Source organism: Rhamphochromis sp. 'chilingali' (genome assembly GCF_963969265.1).
Source record: "Rhamphochromis sp. 'chilingali' genome assembly, chromosome: 3".
NCBI classification, from domain to species: domain Eukaryota; kingdom Metazoa; phylum Chordata; class Actinopteri; order Cichliformes; family Cichlidae; genus Rhamphochromis; species Rhamphochromis sp. 'chilingali'.
The window spans coordinates 41981411-42000688 of NC_137931.1; the positions used below are offsets into that span (position 1 = coordinate 41981411).

The window sequence follows — 19278 nt, forward strand, 5'->3', positions numbered from 1 at the left end:
GGCGTGATTAGCTTTGAGCTAAACTTCAAATGTATTAAGATATTGTGATGCTAAAACAAAAATAGAATTTTATTAAATGGAATATAAAAATGGAACAAGGTTTTACTTTGGGTTGCATGAATTATACAAAAAAGTAGCCACGCCTCTAAAAACGTCACGGTGTACGTGCTGATCAGGGCGTGTGCGTGAGGTGAAAACTGGAGGACAACCGCATCGGCTCAGCTCCGGGCATTCAGTCCGTACAATCAGCGGAGAGAACATTCAGCTAAACGCGGTTAACGTTGAGGTTATTCGACGACCTAGTAAATATTTATTATCAACAATGAAGTTATTGTGGGCTGTCACTGCCCTTCTGTTGAGCTGTTGGCGAGCCGATGCCTCCACAGGTAAGAATTCTGTGTCAGCCATGTTGTTCGAAGATGTAGACTTTGCATTGACTGCGAATATTATCGTTATTAATTTATTTGTTTAGATTTCAGTGTCCCTGCTTTGTAAAAGTAATGTTTGTCGCATTTGGTATTTTATTTTTCATTCTCGATGTTGAATACCGTTCTATATAAAAACCTAAAAGCTGTCCTTAAACGGTTAGAAACATGATGTCGAAAACATAGGCGTAGCATTGTTGCTAGCTAGCCGATTTGCTTCTGTGCGATACATAAAAACCCTTCCAACCGCTTCGTGACACATGGTATATATCGCTAGTATTACAAATCTCCTTCGCCTCGTTCTTTCTTGTTCATTTAGAACGCTCCTTGTGTCGAACAATTTCTGGGTGATGTTATTTTAAGATTTTCCAAACGTTAGCTAATAGTAAATGTGAGGTCACGTGGGACATGTTAATTTACAACAAATGGTGGAAAATAAGCTTGTTTCAAGTTGCTTCTAATCTTTTACGTTGCTCAAATGTAACTGGCAGTTGCGTAATGTTCTAAACATTTGCTAACAGTTCGTACTGTTCGTTATCTTGTGGGGTTTTTTTTTAACGAACACAGGACTCGGTTTTCTCAATCTACTGAAGACTAAAATTGCCCTTTCTGTGTGTCCCTTAATGATCGGCCATGGCTTACAACATCAAAACTGCTCAGCTTGAATACCGATAGCATGTTCATACTAAATGTAGACGATCAGCCGGTTGACCCAGACAGTCTCCAGTATTGGAGGCGTCACAAGACTGTATTTATTCGATGTGTAGCATTGTCATTATGAGCTGGTAATTTTAGGTGAGGCTCTTTGGAAGACTGAACAACTCTGGTCTTGAAATTTCTTTAATGAACTATCTTAAATGTTGAATTTTGGCTCACACAAATTTGATCAGCTCTACTTAGTAGAGATGACTAATTTTCCGCTCAGAATTTCATCACAAAGGCAATCCAGAGAAATGAGGAACTCCGTGTACTGAGACCTTGTAAAATGTTAGTAATTTGATTACCAGTAGAGGATAAAACCACTGGAACCTTAAATTTTGTGGAGCTTGTACCGGTGCACAGTATGTTTGGTTGTTATGTGTACATGCACTTAAGCCAGAGCCAGAAGCCCTCATGCCTTTCATTGTTTTCTGCTTTGGAAAAAACAGTTCTGGAGCAGATCACGAGTAACACTAGACCTCCCATGAGTTTCACCTCCTTGTTAGTTGTTAGTTTAACTTTGGCATGAAAAGTAGGCTACAGAGTAGACGGGTAGATAAGACTGTTGTTGTTTTTGTGTGAGTGAGAAGGGGAGCAAGCAAGCATTAAAAAAGCAATTTTAACACATCAGTTGTTCAGTATTCAGTTCAAGTAATTTTGTGAATGGTGTTCAAAACACACCCATTTTGTTATTGGCCACCATTTTGAGTCTGCTTAACTTGCTCTCAGTAAAATTATGCTTTAATGATAAAAGCGTCTAAGCATTAGTGCTGAAGGTGGCAGATTTTTTTTCTCTCCTCCTATCCATTTGAGTGTTCACGTTCATCCTTTATGGGTCTCCTGTAGCCAAATTATTAAAGAGGACAAAGTGTTCTATTTGATTAGTGCCCTCTAGATCCATAGTCCAAAATCTGGGTGGTGGGTGGGAGTGAGACCTATTTATGTAGGCATATGCTACAGAGGGCTATTTGTATTGAAATTATTTCCAAACAATTTTTTTTTTCTTTAATACATGCTTAAACAAAGACTTTAAATCACCTGTGTATTCATTGTAGCCGTTTAACAGTTTTGTGCCCATTTTTATTTTTAAATTATTGATGATGATGATGATGATAATAATAATAATAATAATAATAATAATAATAATAATATTAAAAAGATGTTACTAGAACCACCACCTTCTATACATAGTTATTACATCAAACCTCCAAGTAAAGTACAAAGCAAGGCTGGGTCTCCCTATTCTAAGCCAGTTAATAGGTCGAATAGCTATTCAGTTGGGACTAGCAACTCGTTTTGTTAACGACTACTAGCAAAATGTAGAGTATGACAACATTTCTGTGTGTTTAGTGGCTTTTTGCATTAGTCCCCATCTATCAATATATTACTGACTTTTCACAAGTACTCGGTAAAGCTGTTTTGATCCTGCAACTAATGATCCATTGACTCTTTGTTTGCTTTCATTCTGATGTATGGAAGGGGATTCTTCACATAAGTATCACCAAACTGGGATAGACTACTGGGAGGACTGTTATTTTTAGTTGTTGCAATACTTGGGTGAGAGCTTTCTTTAGATTGTAAAGAGTTTTTTTTTCTTCTTTTTTTGTAATATGTTCTGAGCTCTCTTTTCTTCAAACAGATGGAATATTAACCTGAGGTGCAGTACTATGGAGTGTTAAGTGATCACATGCTGGAATAATGTTGTGGCCTCAAGGTCTCCATGATGGTCACGTGACTAAAAAACATAAATTGGGATGAACAGTTCAGTGTAAAAGCGTCAATATATTTATGTGGCTATTGAAAATAGCCTAACAGGTTTTAGCTTATTGTCAAATAATCCTCCACATGTACTTTTTTTTTTTTTTTTTTTTTTTTTGAGTACACAGAAATGTAGCACGTCAGACTGATTCTCATGTTATTAGTGCAGAGGGCTATTTGTAGTGAATTGGATTAACATTCATGTTGTCACTCTGAGGTTGAGGCCTAAACTATATTTAATTTTGAACTTTTAAAAAGCATGTGCTTTTAAGGTGACCTTTGGTAATCATGGAGAAGCCATTCTAAACTAGGAAACTGCAGCTCTTGTTACAGCGTCACAGATGTTCTTCTTCTGTCTGGTCTATATCTATTGTTAAATTGGAAATTTTGTAGTTTTAGTTGAAGAGAATGTAAGCCTAACTGCATCCAAGTGGTGTCTGGGTAATGATCACATTTAGAGTCCAGGGACACCCCTTTAGACATAGCACTTTTTGCAGGTGGCTAAACTCTGCCACTCTTGGCAGTGGACACTTGAAATATACCTGTTTGGGGAAAAAAAAAAATCTGTATTTCATTAATGTACAACGAAAGTTAAACATGTATAAGATCCAGCAGCTCTTGACACCATTAAGTAGGTCAGCGGCTATGCAAACCCATGCAGTTAATTAGTACTTCTAATGTTGAGATGAGCAGTTTCATACAAGTTGGTTGGGCATAAACTGACACATAACTTCAACCAGGGCAATACATAACCACATTCTGTACAGGCTGGTGGACACTAACCTGCAAGAACAGTAGGCTCTGAGCGCTGTTAATATTAGCCAAACTCGGCAAACTGATTTAACATGTGGTATGTGCAGTGTTATATGAACATTTCTGTGACAAATGTGTTTATGACACCGGCAGGGGTCATGTAGTTGATATTTTCAAATTCCTGTGTTGGAGTGCTTTAATTGCACTCGAGTATGAATAGTAACACCACATGTCCATCTGCTTATCAATACTTTGGTACTGACCAGCCTGGCAGAAGCACCCATTTGAACTGTTGTTTGAACCTTGTGCAGCAGATGGGTTATATGCCCACAATTTAGTTTTTTCATTCATTCAAAAACATTTTCATTCAACCTCATCTGCTTTTTTTTTTTTTTTTTTTCATGTTCTTTCATTCATTGTAAATTGTGTTAATTTCATCAAAAGCTTCTGCATGCTTCTTTTGTGGTGTGTTTTTTTTTTTTTTTTTTTTTTTTTTTTTTTTTTCCCACCTACCTTTAGGGATGACCTGGGAAAGCTTTGTTTTTTGTTTTTTAAAGACGAAACGTTCCAAGGTATTGTGTAACTGCTAATACTTAATGCTGGCATTTAGTCTATGTAATCCAGTGTACAACTGGATTACAAAGACTACACTTGATATTAACAGAGCAATGAATCCTATAAATTAGATTGATCAAAAACAAATGGAAAATACAAAAAGGACTCAAATTTTATTTCAACACATTTCGGCAGTCTTAGAGTCCAGACAATAATTAAAAAAAAAAAAAAAAAAAAATTGACAGAATTTGTTTGGCTGTGGCTTGGCTTTACATCAGCTTGGTCATCCCTATTTGCCTTTAATTAGATCTTGGAGATATGGCTTAAAAAAAATCACATTTCAAAACTTTTCAAAAGTTTTTCCTTTGCAGTGGTGCAGTTTGACCCCCATTTCAAAAGCCTAAACATGGTCACAGTTAATTTCAGCTTCCACCAGAATGATGAAAACACAGCCTTTGGCCTGAAGGATTGAAGGATCATTAACGGTTGTCTGCACCTACCTTTGTCAGCCATTCTTGGCAGTCTGACTGAGAGATCACATACTTGGGAAAAGCATTCTTCCATAGCACAGTGGGGGTCATAATTTTATGCTTTTTGTAGCTTAATTAGATGTTTTTGAGAGCGGTGACACAGTGTCCCTCAAAGCATTATCAGAGATTTTTCTTTTTAATTAAATAATTTTCCTTAAATGTAGCTGAAGGAAGCATTAATGGTTAGCAATCATGCTGTAAATGGTAAATGGCCTGCATTTGTATAGCGCTTTTCTAGTCCCTAAGGACCCCAAAGCGCTTCACACTACATTCAGTCATTCACCCATTCACACACTGGCGATGGCAAGCTACACTGTAGCCACAGCTGCCCTGGGGCTCACTGACAGAGGCGAGGCTGCCGGACACTGGCGCCACCGGGCCCTCTGACCACCACCAGTAGGCAAACATGGGGTTAATATCTTGCCCAAGGATATTTGGCATGCAGCCTGGGATCGAACCACCGACCTTCTGATTAGTGGCTGACCTGCTCTGCCACCTGAGCTACAGCCACCCCATAAGTACAATGGCAGGGGTTACACTAATCAAACTGGACTTTGCTCATGCTCGACACAGAGCCTGTGTGAATACATACAAAGTTACTCAAATTGGTTAATAACCCACTGGGGCCCAGGGTGTAATTGGCTGTTTTTGACTACTTTTTATTTTACCTTTATATTTCACATTTAAAAACTATTTATCTTGCCTTGGTTAACATTACTTTACTTGATCTAAAAACCACAAAGTAGGAAATTTTATTTATTTTTACTTTTAATGCAAAATGTATAACAAATTTTAAAGACTTTTTTTTTTTTTTTTTTTCTGTGTGTACAACCATTTAAAACTGTTACAGAAATTTAAATTGCAGAACAATTAGGCGTCATAATAAGATGCCACACAAATTATCTGTGATACTAGAGCAGGGCGATATGACCAAAAATAATTTATCATGATCTATCCATCCATTCGCTTCCGCTTATCCTTTTCAGGGTCGCGGGGGGCGCTGGAGCCTATCCCAGCTGTCATAGGGCGAGAGGCGGGGTACACCCTGGACAGGTCGCCAGTCTGTCGCAGGGCCAACACACAGGGACAGACAACCATTCGCACTCACATTCACTCGCACATTCACACCATTCACACAATGGCAATTTGGATTTTCCAATTAACCTATCCCCTCAAGCTGCATGTCTTTGGACGGTGGGAGGAAGCCGGAGTACCCGGAGGGAACCCACGCAAACACGGGGAGAACATGCAAACTCCACACAGAAAGACCCCGGCCTGATGTTGGAATTGAACTCAGGACCTTCTTGCTGTGCGGCAACAGTGCTAACCACCGTGCCACCGTGCTGCCCTTTATCATGATATACATTTGAAAATTTACGATAACTATATAATTGACACTAGACAAAATACTTTGCAACTCCACAACTTTATTCGTGCAAAAAAATAAACGTATTTGATCAGCTGTTTTTTTTTATGTGCATTAAAGTTATATAAAAAGTTAACAGTGCAAATTCCTCGCTGACAGTTTAACCAAAAGGCATTGCCAGTAGAAATTGGCCGACATATCCTCAGCATAACCATGTATAATATCTAAAAAACTTAAAAAGAGGTTATACACACAGAATACTGTAATACTATGCTGAAGCACAGTACGTATCACTCTGCGAGGCTCCGGCCTACGATAGCCGCAACGCTCCGACAATCCATCAAGCGGTGCAGGTTCGTAGCTTAGCAAAGTCGTACTAAAACATTTGACAGATTTTTGAGCGCCGTGTACCACATAAAATCGTTTCGGGGTCAGTAAACACAACCAGAGTTCATACATAAAGCACATGGGATTATAAGGAGCACTGATTTTCAGAAAATTCAGAGGATTGATTTCAAGTGTGCCGTATTTGCCAAAAAACACTGTAATAATGATGGCCCGCTAGCATGCTCTACCAAAAATAGTGTTTTGTTGTGTATCTGATGGGCGAAAGCTAAACCAGTTCCACACCACTGAAGTTGCAGCATTTTTACAAACCAGTTCTGGTTCATCTGTTTCATTCAACAATCTGCTTTCGCCCTTTTCATTCTGTCGCCGCCATGTGCGTATGAAAACAAAGGCACTGCGCATGCACGTTTTACCCATATTCTATCGCAATATTTCATTTTCTTATCGTTGCCCGACATTATACCAGTATTACCGTGAACGGTATGATATGGCCCAGCCCTATGTGATACCCCCACAAGATATTTTTTTTGTCCACCACAAGCACAGGAACACATCACAGGCCAAAAACCTGCCAGCTTGACAACAGAAGGTGTTTCATTCATCCTGTTTTCTACCTGGAGACAGATTTGCATTGAAATCTGCCTTTATGGGGCTCTTTGGCAACAACTTTGGCATTCACTAGTGTCCTCTTTGTTTTGAGACAGAAAACAAAACAAACGAATAAACTACACAATAACTATATACTGCAAACACACCAAATGTCACACATCTTTCACGTCTCAAAACTAGCTTTTTATACTGCTCTTTCACTTTATGTAGCCTATCAAGACAACTTAACAACTTGTATATAGTTTAAATGGAGACTCGGAGTGGCTGCATCTTGTTGCTTGTTCCTCATCTTAAATCGGTCATGTGTTTTGGACACGCCAGTGCGTCTGGGCACCCCAGAGGGTTAAATCTCTAGATGGACACAAGATTAAGTGTAACAGTTATCTTAAACTTGATTAGCTTAAGGGAGTGTTATACTCTATTTCCCCTAGAGCCAGTCCAGTCAATACAAACTAGTCAGAACCTACAGACCTTATATTGGATATCAATGTTTTCATTAATCTACCCAGCATTAATAAGAGGACAAAATGATTACAAACATTTCTACAGAAATTGGGTGAACATGATGCTCTGATCTGTTTTATTTTTTTTTCTCTTCTGAGTGTGTGTGCTTACTTTCATGTTTTTATTTCATTTGTGTATTAACTGTTTTTCTTTCTCTTTCCTGCTTTGTTGCTTTTTCACCATTGCACTCTACCATCAATTCATTAAATCATTTGGTTTGCTTTAACCCCATCACATTCAAAAATGTTCAATTTGTTTGCTGGGCTTACGTTAAAACTGTGCTCAGCGGGTTTTATCAAGTCCCCTTTGTCTCAGATGAAGCTAACCAATGACAGTGGAGAGCTGCATTGCGAGGTTGTAGGGAACCCTATTCCTGAGGTGCAGTGGTGGTTTGTAGAGGGCGAGGAGCCAAATGAGACTTTTACTCAGCTGTTTGATGGGGCACGGAACGACCGTGTGAAAATAAATGCCACATATATAGCACATGCCACTAGCACCATACACCTCACTAGCCTGACCCTTGAAGACTCTGGCACATATGAGTGCCGTGCTTCCAACGACCCTGACCGCAATGAACTGAAGAAGACGCCAAAAATCAAGTGGATCCGCTCGCAGGCAAACGTTATTGTGATTGAAAGTGAGTGGCAGAGTGAACCTGAGGAGACCCCCCCAGTCAAAGTAGATGACTGTTACCTCCTCATTAGTTAAGTCCCGGACATTAATCTCCTGTTACATACCTCTGCCGTGTTTCCCGGACCAGAACTTTCCATCCTGCTTCACCCAGTAAACACACTCCTCCTCCTTTCCTGAGAAGGTCCAAGGTTGTTCCCTAGTAGAAAATGAACCTCGTCTTATGACATCCATAGCTCCCTAACCCTGTATTATCTGACACAGTACATATGTTCAATCTGATGCCTTTTTTCCCCTCTCGATTTAAGGCTTGGGTAGTATTATGGTAGGTTTTCTTGTATATAATACTGGTCATAAGGTTGGAAATATGCAAATGGCTCCTTCAGGATTATTATTGTACATGAACAAAGTAATATTTGATCGGTTTAACTATTTAGTCATAAAACCAAAAAAGGGGCGTCAGATTAGCTTTGCTTCTTGTTAGAAATTTAATTTGCTTGCATTTTCCTTAATTGGTACTAACACTGGCAATGCCCCTATTGTTCATGCTTGTAGACCATCCCTGTGGCTTATAGCCTACTGAACAGTAGGTACAGAAGATGGCAACTAACTGTAAAAATGGATTCTCAGCCATGGGGCATCTTTCTGCCTTGTGGCCCAGTATTAATTATTTATTTTCTTTTTTGTGAACTTCGAGTAATGTTGCTTTATCCAATTGGAGCTTCATTTTAAACATCTTTAGTTCACCATTATCACAATTGGCTGTTAAACTTACAGTTTTTATTGCTGTTGCTTCTTCTGCATGAATTAAATAATTTTTCCCCATGACCTTTCTGTAGCTCATTACCTTTCCAGTGTAATTCCCATTCTCCCTCCCACGAGGGGAGCTCTCCACCTTTTTCAGAAAGTTCTGTGCACCTGTATAGAACTTGTGCGTGTGTCACATTGTTTTCATGGTTTATTTGTCATCATGTTTTGTTTTATTTCTCCCATCTTATTAATCTTTAAACTTGTAAAGTAGTTTGAACATGTTAAAGCTTAGTTGGAAATCATTGGATTTTTCTTTGACCAATCAACACTCAACAATTGTCTTAGCAAAGCTGACACATAAATGTGTACCTGACAACATTGAGGCTAGTAGGCAAGTTGGATAGTTTGCCTCTACATTTAATTTTAAAGTTTTTTTAATTTTTTTTTATTTATATATTCTTTTTTTTTTTTTTTTTTTTTTTTTTCCCACTCCTTGCTCATTGGTAAATGAGCGCATAGGATTGTCATATACATGGAATTTCTACAACATTTTTATGTTGTAGCCTCTAAATTGAGATGTGGAGTTATTTGACTCGTTAGAATAATCCAACAGAACCACAGGGAATTTTTCACAGGATGTGTATAATTTTTTTTCTTTCTTTTGAAGAGGTTTTCTATCATTTTTCCCTCCCTGTGATGTCATCGTGTCAAATAGAATTTTTTTTTTTTCTTTTAAAGACAGCTGTTGAGTGTCAAGATCTAAATGTAAATTGTAACTGTATCTTATAAGCAATCAGTGGCAATGATGCATTTGAAGCCAATGCTGTTTGTTACTTGGTATATTTATAAATAATGTGTTATGTTCAATTTTTTTTTTCTTTTCTTTACTCAATTTAAGCACCAAACATCCACACTGAACCTTCTGAAGTCACCAACCAAACCTCTGCTGTGCTCAGCTGCAACCTCACAGATGCCGGCATGTCCAGTAAGGGCTCCCACTGGACTTTTAATGGCAAAATCATTGAAAGCTCCAAAAAGGATGGCAACACACATCACACTACCCACAAGTAAGCAAAAAAAAAAAGCATCCATGTGCCATGTAGGCAGGTCTGTCCTGCTGGTCTTGCAGAATATTATGCTGTTTACCATATGCTGGTAAAGCGAGAGACCTTTTCCAACAGAAGCCTTTTGTGGGCCAGACATATTTAACTAATTAGAAACACTGAGTGACTAAAATGATTGGCTAAGTATAATTGGCTTGTAAATATTTACCATTGCTGTGCCTTAAAGTGCTGTGTTTGGTATACATGCCTTTTGCTATCCTTCATTTTCTCGTCTTTGTCTACGATCTCCCCCTCTCACTACTTTCTCTTTGGCTTTAGCAGCAGAGCTAGGGGCACCATACAGGCATTTCACTGCTCTTGATTAGCAGAGAGATGGACTGCATAGACGTGCAGCTTTACTGGTAGTCTTGGCAGCCGTGAAAGCTGTGTGCTCACTTTGCTTGACCTTAATTCCCCATTGGAGATAGAATGCAGGATTGTACAGGATAGTAGCACCAAACAAAAGGTCGATTGTAATAAAGGGGGAAAATATGAAATATTTGCTGGGTGGATAAGCAGCTTTAGTTTTACCACGCTCTTGAGCATAAATGGAGATCTATTGTGAATTTTCTACTTGGCAGAGTGGGAAAACTAATCGCCATCATTAAAGGGGTTTCAGCAGTGGTCCTAAGTCACTTGTTGGCTACTAATGTCTTAAAGAAAAAACAAAGTTTGTTAAACTATTCTCAAATAAATGATTCTTTTTCTTCCCATAGATTGGAGAAGATCACTCATGCCAATAGTGGAAAGTATGAATGCGTGTTCTTGACTGATCCAGAAGTGAAGCAGACCATTGAAGTCAGAAGTAAGTAGAGAGTTGCATATCAAAGATGTTTTCAGAGATAAGTTAACATTTTTTGTTCAATTTCAAATAGTTTTTAAATAATACCCTGCAGATTAAAAATATAGACTTGTACTACATTGCAATATCTTGAACTATTGGTTTAGGTTACAGGAGTCATGTGGTGTTACGTTATGTTGTGCTCTGGTGAATGGTCAAAGGGTCTTTATCATGAATCCATGCTGTCATACTGAATGCTTGAAAATGTGAAATTGACATTAACTGTGTAGTGGTGGGTTTTTTGTTTTGTTTTGTTTTTTCTCCTCCCTGACTTCTAGAGGAGCTTTGCAGGTTGGGGAGGGAATACACGTTTCCTGTTATTTCTGACTATTTCGATGATGTTTGTTGATGATTGTGCTTTGCTAATATTCACCATAATTAACACAATTATTTCAATTGTTTTTATAAAAAAAAAATCTATATTGTTGGAGCTACAAACTGGGTGGATGTTACTTGCATGTGAGGGGAAAAAATCAGTTTCCACATAACAGAATTATTTGAAGAACTTAAATATGTCTGAGAGCATTTTAAATGATGTATTGCTTTCTGTTTTTAGGTGTCCTATAATAATTATGTGAAATGGGGTTATTTAATCTACTGTTTACTGTCATATTGTAGTTTGAATTAATGTACCATTTCTTGCTGTAGCACTTCCCCATGTCGCTGCCTACAAGCACTCTGAGCACGGCAATGAAAATGACAAAGTTGTGCTGGTCTGTGTGAGTCATGGATATCCACTACCTACTGATTGGCTCTGGTTCAAGCAGAACGACGAGGAAACCCAAGTTGTGAGTTTCTGTCACACTCAGAATGATATTAATGTTCACTAACACTTTAGTTAATATTGTCTCAAGTTGAAATTTCTACAAGCTCTCACAGTGCATACCTGAGCATTACGATTATATTAAAAAAAAAAAAAACCTCATTATCATCAGCAGTCTTAATGTTTCACTGTAGATATGGTCTTATTCCAGTTCACTAAACTGTGCATAATTCTAGCTTAGTTTGTCATTCACTGGCAAACTATGTTTTGGGTTTTAACCACTTTGTTATTCACTAACCCTCAGAGTATCACCAATGGAACTGAGAAATATGAGATCAAGAATACCCCCAACAAGACCAGTCTGACCATTAACAACCTGAACATCGACAGTGACCTTGGGCATTACATTTGCTCTGGAAGTAACGAACTCGGCGTAGCTACTGACAAAATCAACCTGCGTGTCCGCAGTCGCTTGGCTGCTCTCTGGCCCTTTCTTGGCATCGTGGCAGAGGTCATCATCCTTGTCACGATAATCTTTATCTATGAGAAGAGGAGAAAGCCTGATGAGGTCAATGACGGTATGTATGCTATGTCCCCTACACCACTCATTACATCCTTATTTATTTCATATTGAAATTGCAATTAGCACAATGATGCAACACTGCCTTCATCTTTGATTTTTAGCAATGAAGAAAATGCTGGGATTTCAACAGTTCCCTTGCAAATATCAGCATAAGCTGAAGTCATTATGTAGTGACTCCTCACAAGTATCTTTGTCGGTTGGCTGCAATAGTTGGTGACTTCCAAAACCTTTTGGGCCATTTTGATATTATTAGGAATTCTTAGTAGAAAAAACTACATACCATTTTATTATTCCATGGTTTTTGTGTAATACCAGCTACCGGCTGTTTGTCAACCTGCAGCTCCTCTTTTTGCGGGAAAGACTTGTTCTTTTTCATAAGTCATTTAACTACAATTAAAACCAGAACACTTCAAACTGTAGACCTAGTGTACTAAGCAATGAGATCAGAAAATTGAATGCCCTTTGAGACTATGAAAGCAACTTGTTGGTTTTTATGGAGAGATGCAGGATGTAGTTGAATTTTTTTTTTTTTAATTTATTTATTTATTTATTTTTAACTATTATTTTTCATTTTGAAAATAAAGATCAGGAAATAGCTGCCACCACTGTGTAAAGAATCTGTGTTAGAAATTTTATTTTATTTTTTTATTATTTACATTTTTACTTCTCTGTTCGCTGCTGATTTTGCATTTTGGTAAGTGAACAAAACTGCATGTCAGACTGAAGTGGTTGAACTGAGATGACCGCGTGGAAAAGGCAGTGGGAGTCTGAATGAACTGCTTTCATAGTAACCACTTCTAAGAGGAATGCGCTCAAAGACTTGTTCACTCTTTCACTGGCCCTTAATCTTACAGCGCAAGCTTCAAATATTTCTTTCACTTTGTTTTGGTTTTTAAACACGTGTGTTTGAGCCAATGAAAGAGTCAAATGAGACACTTAAACTGCTCTAATGGTTTGACATGAATTTGGGTAGGTTGAAAAGAGGTCTCAACTATTTGTTTGCATGCTTTGTGCATCTTGTACTATATGCATGATACATAATAGGCAACCTTCTCAAGATCAGTATATCATATACCATTTGTGTCATTCATCATTTGGCTGCAGAGGTAGCCTACTTTTTGCCATACTGTGAATACATGCTGTTCGGGTGTGAATATGGCCAGAGGACATACAAGGATGTGTGTTAGCTCTGCCACTTTAAAGGTGTTTACTGTTGTTACCACAGCAGTGCACTGTAGTCTTCCTTTGGTCTTCCTTTGCTTGAATTGCATGAGCCTCTGTGATACAAAGGGGGGAATCAAGCCAGTGCAAAAAAAAAAAATGTTCACGTTAAACATTATTACACGACATGCCAAAAGCCACATTATATGATATGACTAAGAACAAATGATTGTAATTGTTAAATGGGTTTTATGTAAATGTCAGAAATGCAACAGTTGGGCATGCTTCTATTTGTGTTTAGTTGGATTTAATCATAACACCATTGCAGTCATGTTACCGATTAAAACGTTTGCTACTATCATTGTGGGCTGGAGATGGCGTGGGTTTCTCACACCAATCAGAGAAAACATTTTAACTTTGTTTTTGTTTTTTTTCCATTTGTCATTGATCCTGTTTTGCTGTCCAGATGATGACTCAGGATCTGCTCCTCTGTAAGTGAAATCTTTGCTAATTACCTTGTGAAACACTTTGGTCAACTTTGTTGCTTTTAAATGTGCTATAGCAATAAAATTGACACAAACGCTGCTGTTGGAGCTCATTTTGTTCAATGTGTTTCAGGAAGAGCAATTCTAATGCAAACCACAAAGACAAGAATGTGAGGCAAAGGAACTCTAACTAAAAGCTGAAAGAGGTGAGTTAATATAATTGTTAAAATTAATAATGCATTTTGTGGGCTAGTCTGTGTCTGCAAATTTATTTGTAAGGAATGGGATATATATATTTATTTTTTTCAAAAAATAAAAGTTTCTTCCCCCCCCCCTTGCATAGATGGATGTCCAGACGACACTCCAGGATTCAGCTGCTGTGTGGCACAATATACTGTGCACCTTGCAATTTTAAGTACCTTTTTGTGCTTGGGTGTTTAATGTTTAAAAGAATATGATTTCCTCTTGGTTTGGTTTCTTCTATATCCCTCTCCATATTGTGCAGCCAGAGAACATAGTGTGAAATTTCTGCTTGAGACTATGGGGCAAATATTGCATGAGTTTTTAAATGCTGTTTTAGCCACGTGTGTTGTTGCAAAAATCATTAGTGTTCACATGAGGAATGCGTAGTTTGTGGTTATTTTCTGTTAATGCTGATGCTTCCTGCACTGACCTCAGTCATCAGTCATTGGTTTTATATTCTCCGATCTGAAATGGTGATCTATAAATCGAACCAAGATGCAATTAAAGGATCTGAGCAGTTGTTTTGATCCTAATGAATCACTGCCACTCTGAATAGAAAATAATGAAGGGCATTTGAATTCACATGTTCTGTCCCTTCACCACAAACCTCCCTTAGCAGAGTTTTACACTTTGCCTTAACAGCCACCATTTCTTGTCTTTTTTGCATTTTGTTACCTACCACTAAATTTTAATGTGTTGCTGCAGAAATAATAGCTAAGATTCAATGTGTGCTACCTTTATTACCACAAGAAACTAGTGTTTTGAATAGAATTTTTTTTTTTTTTTTTTTTTTTTTTTTTTTTTTTAAGCTTTTCCCTTTTTAAATATTTTAGATTGCGTTTCTCATCGATGCTTTTGTTGCCGACTTCACATACACGGTTGAAGTTTAAGGACCAAGTGCAAGAGATGTTGCTTTTGTCAAATGCAACTTTTAATGCTACACACTTATACAGGCAAATTGCTGACAAATATTGGTTTTAGTTTTATTCGCTCAGTGTGATCAGAACTGGTTGTGTGCGACTGTTGGATCCTTGTCTCTTCCCCTTCATTGTATAGATGACTCAGAAGCCATATATTCCATTTAACCAAGAGTAGTGTTGTGATTGGATATTACCATTTCGGAATTGCACAGTTTGAGAGACCTAGTCAACCAGAATTGTGTCAATTGTTGTACTTTCCTTCTACATGGAACAACATCTCTGTACAACTTGCACAATATAAATTAAAGGTATTAAAATTTGTCTGGTCTTGTTACTCAACTACAGCTACTCAAGTGGTTTAGAAATGGTAAGCTACAATAGAAAGCAATCCTAAAGTGAAAATACTTGGTCTTGCAATTTAATGGAAACGTATTTAAGTATTTTATTATTGTCGTATTCAAGTTTTATTCTTTGGGGTTTGTAAATGAAATTAACAGCATTATAGCTTAATTGGTTACACTAAAATACATTGAGATTATTTTGGACGGTAAGGTTCATTGAACAAAAAACAAAGAAACAAATTTTGATATTTAAATGTCAACTTTTATAATCAATTTTGGCAGCAACTTCCCATTATAACAAAAAATAATCAGTTTCTTTCTAAACCAGCTCACTCACTGAAACAAAGTACCTGTTCTTAAGGCATTTACTCTTCACAGAATTCCAAGCTGTCCCCACCAGGGGGCAGCATTTCACTGTTGGGTGTGGAGGTTACTTGATTTTTTTTTTTTTTTTTTTTTTTTCAATCATGATTTGAGTTTTCCTGTTGTTATAAAATAAAATGAAGGTATTTTCTTAAGAACTTAGGTTGAATGAAAATTGACTGACCCCTAGTTCAGCTTTACTTATTCCCTTCAACACTGACTTTAAAGTCAGGTTATAACCTGAACAACATGCTATTACTTTGCAGAAATGTACAAAGTCAGTTTGAATGTGCTTAAATTACCAACAAATTGAAACTTACAAAAAGGGGAACTCAGATATGGCAGATACATGAAGCAGATTGTCCACATGGTTGACCTCAAATTCCTGTTCCCAGCTTTTTTTTCTCTTCCATTTTTTTAAGGGTAGTCAAACACACTGGGTCTCCTACCTGCTGCATTTGTAACAAAACAGTAGTGCATAGACAGACACACACACAATTGTCATGAGTGTCTGTGTTTAATCATTTGTCATGGGCTGTGTGCCAATTAAGAGACCGCACGCTTAAAGTACGCATACTACGTACGAGAAGTGCGGAAGTGAGAGGCTTGTGAAATGGGACGGTCTAGCCTTCGTCGCGTTACTCAGGTTGCCTAGGAACCATGATACTAACCGCGAGAAACGTTTCATACAGCTTTGTGTGACATAAATGAAGGAGAAAAAATGTTTGGGTTTTTTTTTTTTTTGTTTTTTTTTTTTTTTTTGGTCAATCATTTTTGTCATGACATCACTTTGAATAGTTGAGCCAATATTATATTTACTGTCAGATTATGATAGATATAGATATATCTAGATGTGTGTGGATGGATAGATAGCAGTGAGCTTGAACTCTGGGTCAAAGATTCAAGTTGCAGTTATTTATATTGCCTATCACCTTAAATCTTCACTCAAAGACAAGTATCTTTGACAGTGTGTGTATATATAGATGCATTATACACAAAAAATGTTCATTTAATATGTTGGCATTACATTACATTTGGCTTAATGCTTACATATGTGTAAAAAGAAAATGTATGAGCTGTGAAAACTGTTTCTGATAAAATGAAGAGTAGACTGATATGAAATATTCCTTTATTGGGTGAGAAAATCAGACCTTGTCATAACTGCTTTAAGTCACACAGAATAGATATCAGAGCCTTAAACAGGCTGACTTCTGCTAAATGGCAAAACTGAGCAGAAAGTATACAAACACATAACATCCTTATAGAATATGATGTAACACTATAGATCAACTTACCTCAGAATGTATAAACAATTACAGCAATATGATGCAACAAACACAGCAGTTCTACTAATCCAAAATACTCAAAGCTTCATAGAACTGAAACAAACATTTATTTTGAGGTCCATTCTGCTGCTGATACATACTTTAGGTTTCTGAATATTAAACATGTTGCTGCCTTTCATAGTGTGTAACAGAAAACACTGGAATGATAAAATTATTTGAACATTACCTAATAAGACTGATTCAGGACAGACAATGAGTTATTTTAAACTTTCCTAGCAGTCCTTCACAAACAGGGAACAGTCTGTCTATTCTCTCCATCTGTCAGCTACTGCTGGCTCTTCCTCCTCCTCTTCCTCACACACTGAGTTTGTCCTGGTGGATCATCAGGCGTGCAAAGCAGTCGGTCCTCACTCTGGACACTTGCACTTGGAAATCAAATGTGTGATAAGCTGCAGGATTCAAACATAAGTTTAACTTATAAATACATGTTCATACTTTTATTCCACAATCAGAGAGAAAGAAACAGAGAGAGTGCAGGACAGACAGACAGGTGACAGTCTCAGGTGTATACACTGCTACAAAATAGCACAAGAGAAGGAGGATTTAGTGTCTGTGTTATTACGAGTGCTAAACAAGAGTTCCCAGATTGTACAGTGGACACATGTGTGACTCCTGTGATTAAAGCATCTTTCTTTCTTTCAGCTTAACGAGTGAACCGTCAGCTCGTTCAAACACACGTTAAAGTCCGTTTGGCTCGACACCACCGAACAGAGACCGCGGTAAAGTGAGCCGTCATTTGTGAGCCGCGGTCAAGCCAGCCGCCTCTTATCCGCCGCATAAATTTCCTTGCGCTTTTACACCAGTCTTTACGGTAGCGCCTTTTCGCTTTATGTGCCGATTGAAAGCCTAGACTCGCGCACACGTGCGCGCGCGCGCACACAAATTACAATGAAACAGCCCGATACAGTCAATACAATTATGGAAATGTCAGAAATTCATTAAAAATCATCCTGAGTAGTTGATGTCCAACTTTCAACACATCCCTCCTCTGGGACACCTACTGTACCTGTGTGCCAAGTTTCATCCAGATTTACTGTAGAATTCCTCAGAAATTAAAGGAAACTTATATTCAATTCAATACAGTCAATACAATAGAATTATGTCAATTTTCAAAAATTCATTAAAAATCATCCTGAGTAGTTGATGTTCAACTTTCAACAGATTCCTCCTCTGGGACACCTACTGTACCTGTGTGCCAAGTTTCAGCCAGATGTACTGTAGAATTCCTCAGAAATTAATGGAAACATTTATTCAATCTAATACAGTCAGTACAATAGAATTATGTCAATTTTCAAAAATTCATTAAAAATCATCCTGAGTAGTTGATGTCCAACTTTCAACACATCCCTCCTCTGGGACACCTACTGTACCTGTGTGCCAAGTTTCATCCAGATTTACTGTAGAACTCCTCAGAAATTAAAGGGTACTTGTATTCAATGCAGTCAGCCAATACAATATAATTATGTCAATTTTCAAAAATTCATTAAAAATCATCCTGAGTAGTTGAGGTCCAACTTTCAACAGATTCCTTCTCTGGGACACCTACTGTACCTGTGTGCCAAGTTTCATCCAGATGTACTGTAGAATTCCTCAGAAATTAATGGAAACATTTATTCAATCTAATACAGTCAGTACAATAGAATTATGTCAATTTTCAAAAATTCATTAAAAATCATCCTGAGTAGTTGATGTCCAACTTTCAACACATCCCTCCTCCGGGAAACCTGCTGTACGTCTGGGCCAAGTTTCAGCCAGATTTACTGTAATATTCTTCAGAAATTGCAGGGAACTTATGTTCAGTTCAAGAAAGGCTGAAAGACGACCACCACTGAACAAGACACACAAGCTGAAACGTCAAGACTGGGCCAAGAAATATCTCAAGACTGATTTTTCTAAGGTTTTATGGACTGATGAAATGAGAGTGAGTCTTGATGGGCCAGATGGATGGGCCCGTGGCTGGATTGGTAAAGGGCAGATAGCTCCAGTCCGACTCAGACGCCAGCAAGGTGGAGGTGGAGTACTGGTTTGGGCTGGTATCATCAAAGATGAGCTTGTGGGGCCTTTTCGGGTTGAGGATGGAGTCAAGCTCAACTCCCAGTCCTACTGCCAGTTCCTGGAAGACACCTTCTTCAAGCAGTGGTACAGGAAGAAGTCTGCATCCTTCAAGAAAAACATGATTTTCATGCAGGACAATGCTCCATC

The 19278-nt window shown here is 37.9% G+C and overlaps 1 protein-coding gene across 1 annotated transcript; it reads left to right on the top strand.

Annotated features, from left to right (window-relative positions):
• Positions 1 to 185: 185 nt before the first annotated feature.
• Positions 186 to 15347, top strand: bsg (basigin). Its single transcript, XM_080877282.1, has 8 exons — positions 186 to 386; positions 9826 to 9994; positions 10747 to 10835; positions 11520 to 11659; positions 11939 to 12212; positions 13845 to 13869; positions 13997 to 14069; positions 14207 to 15347. The coding sequence occupies exons 1-7, from the start codon at positions 323 to 325 to the stop codon at positions 14055 to 14057; spliced, it is 822 nt and encodes a 273-aa protein (XP_080733408.1). The 5' UTR covers positions 186 to 322; the 3' UTR covers positions 14058 to 14069; positions 14207 to 15347.
• Positions 15348 to 19278: the final 3931 nt, after the last annotated feature.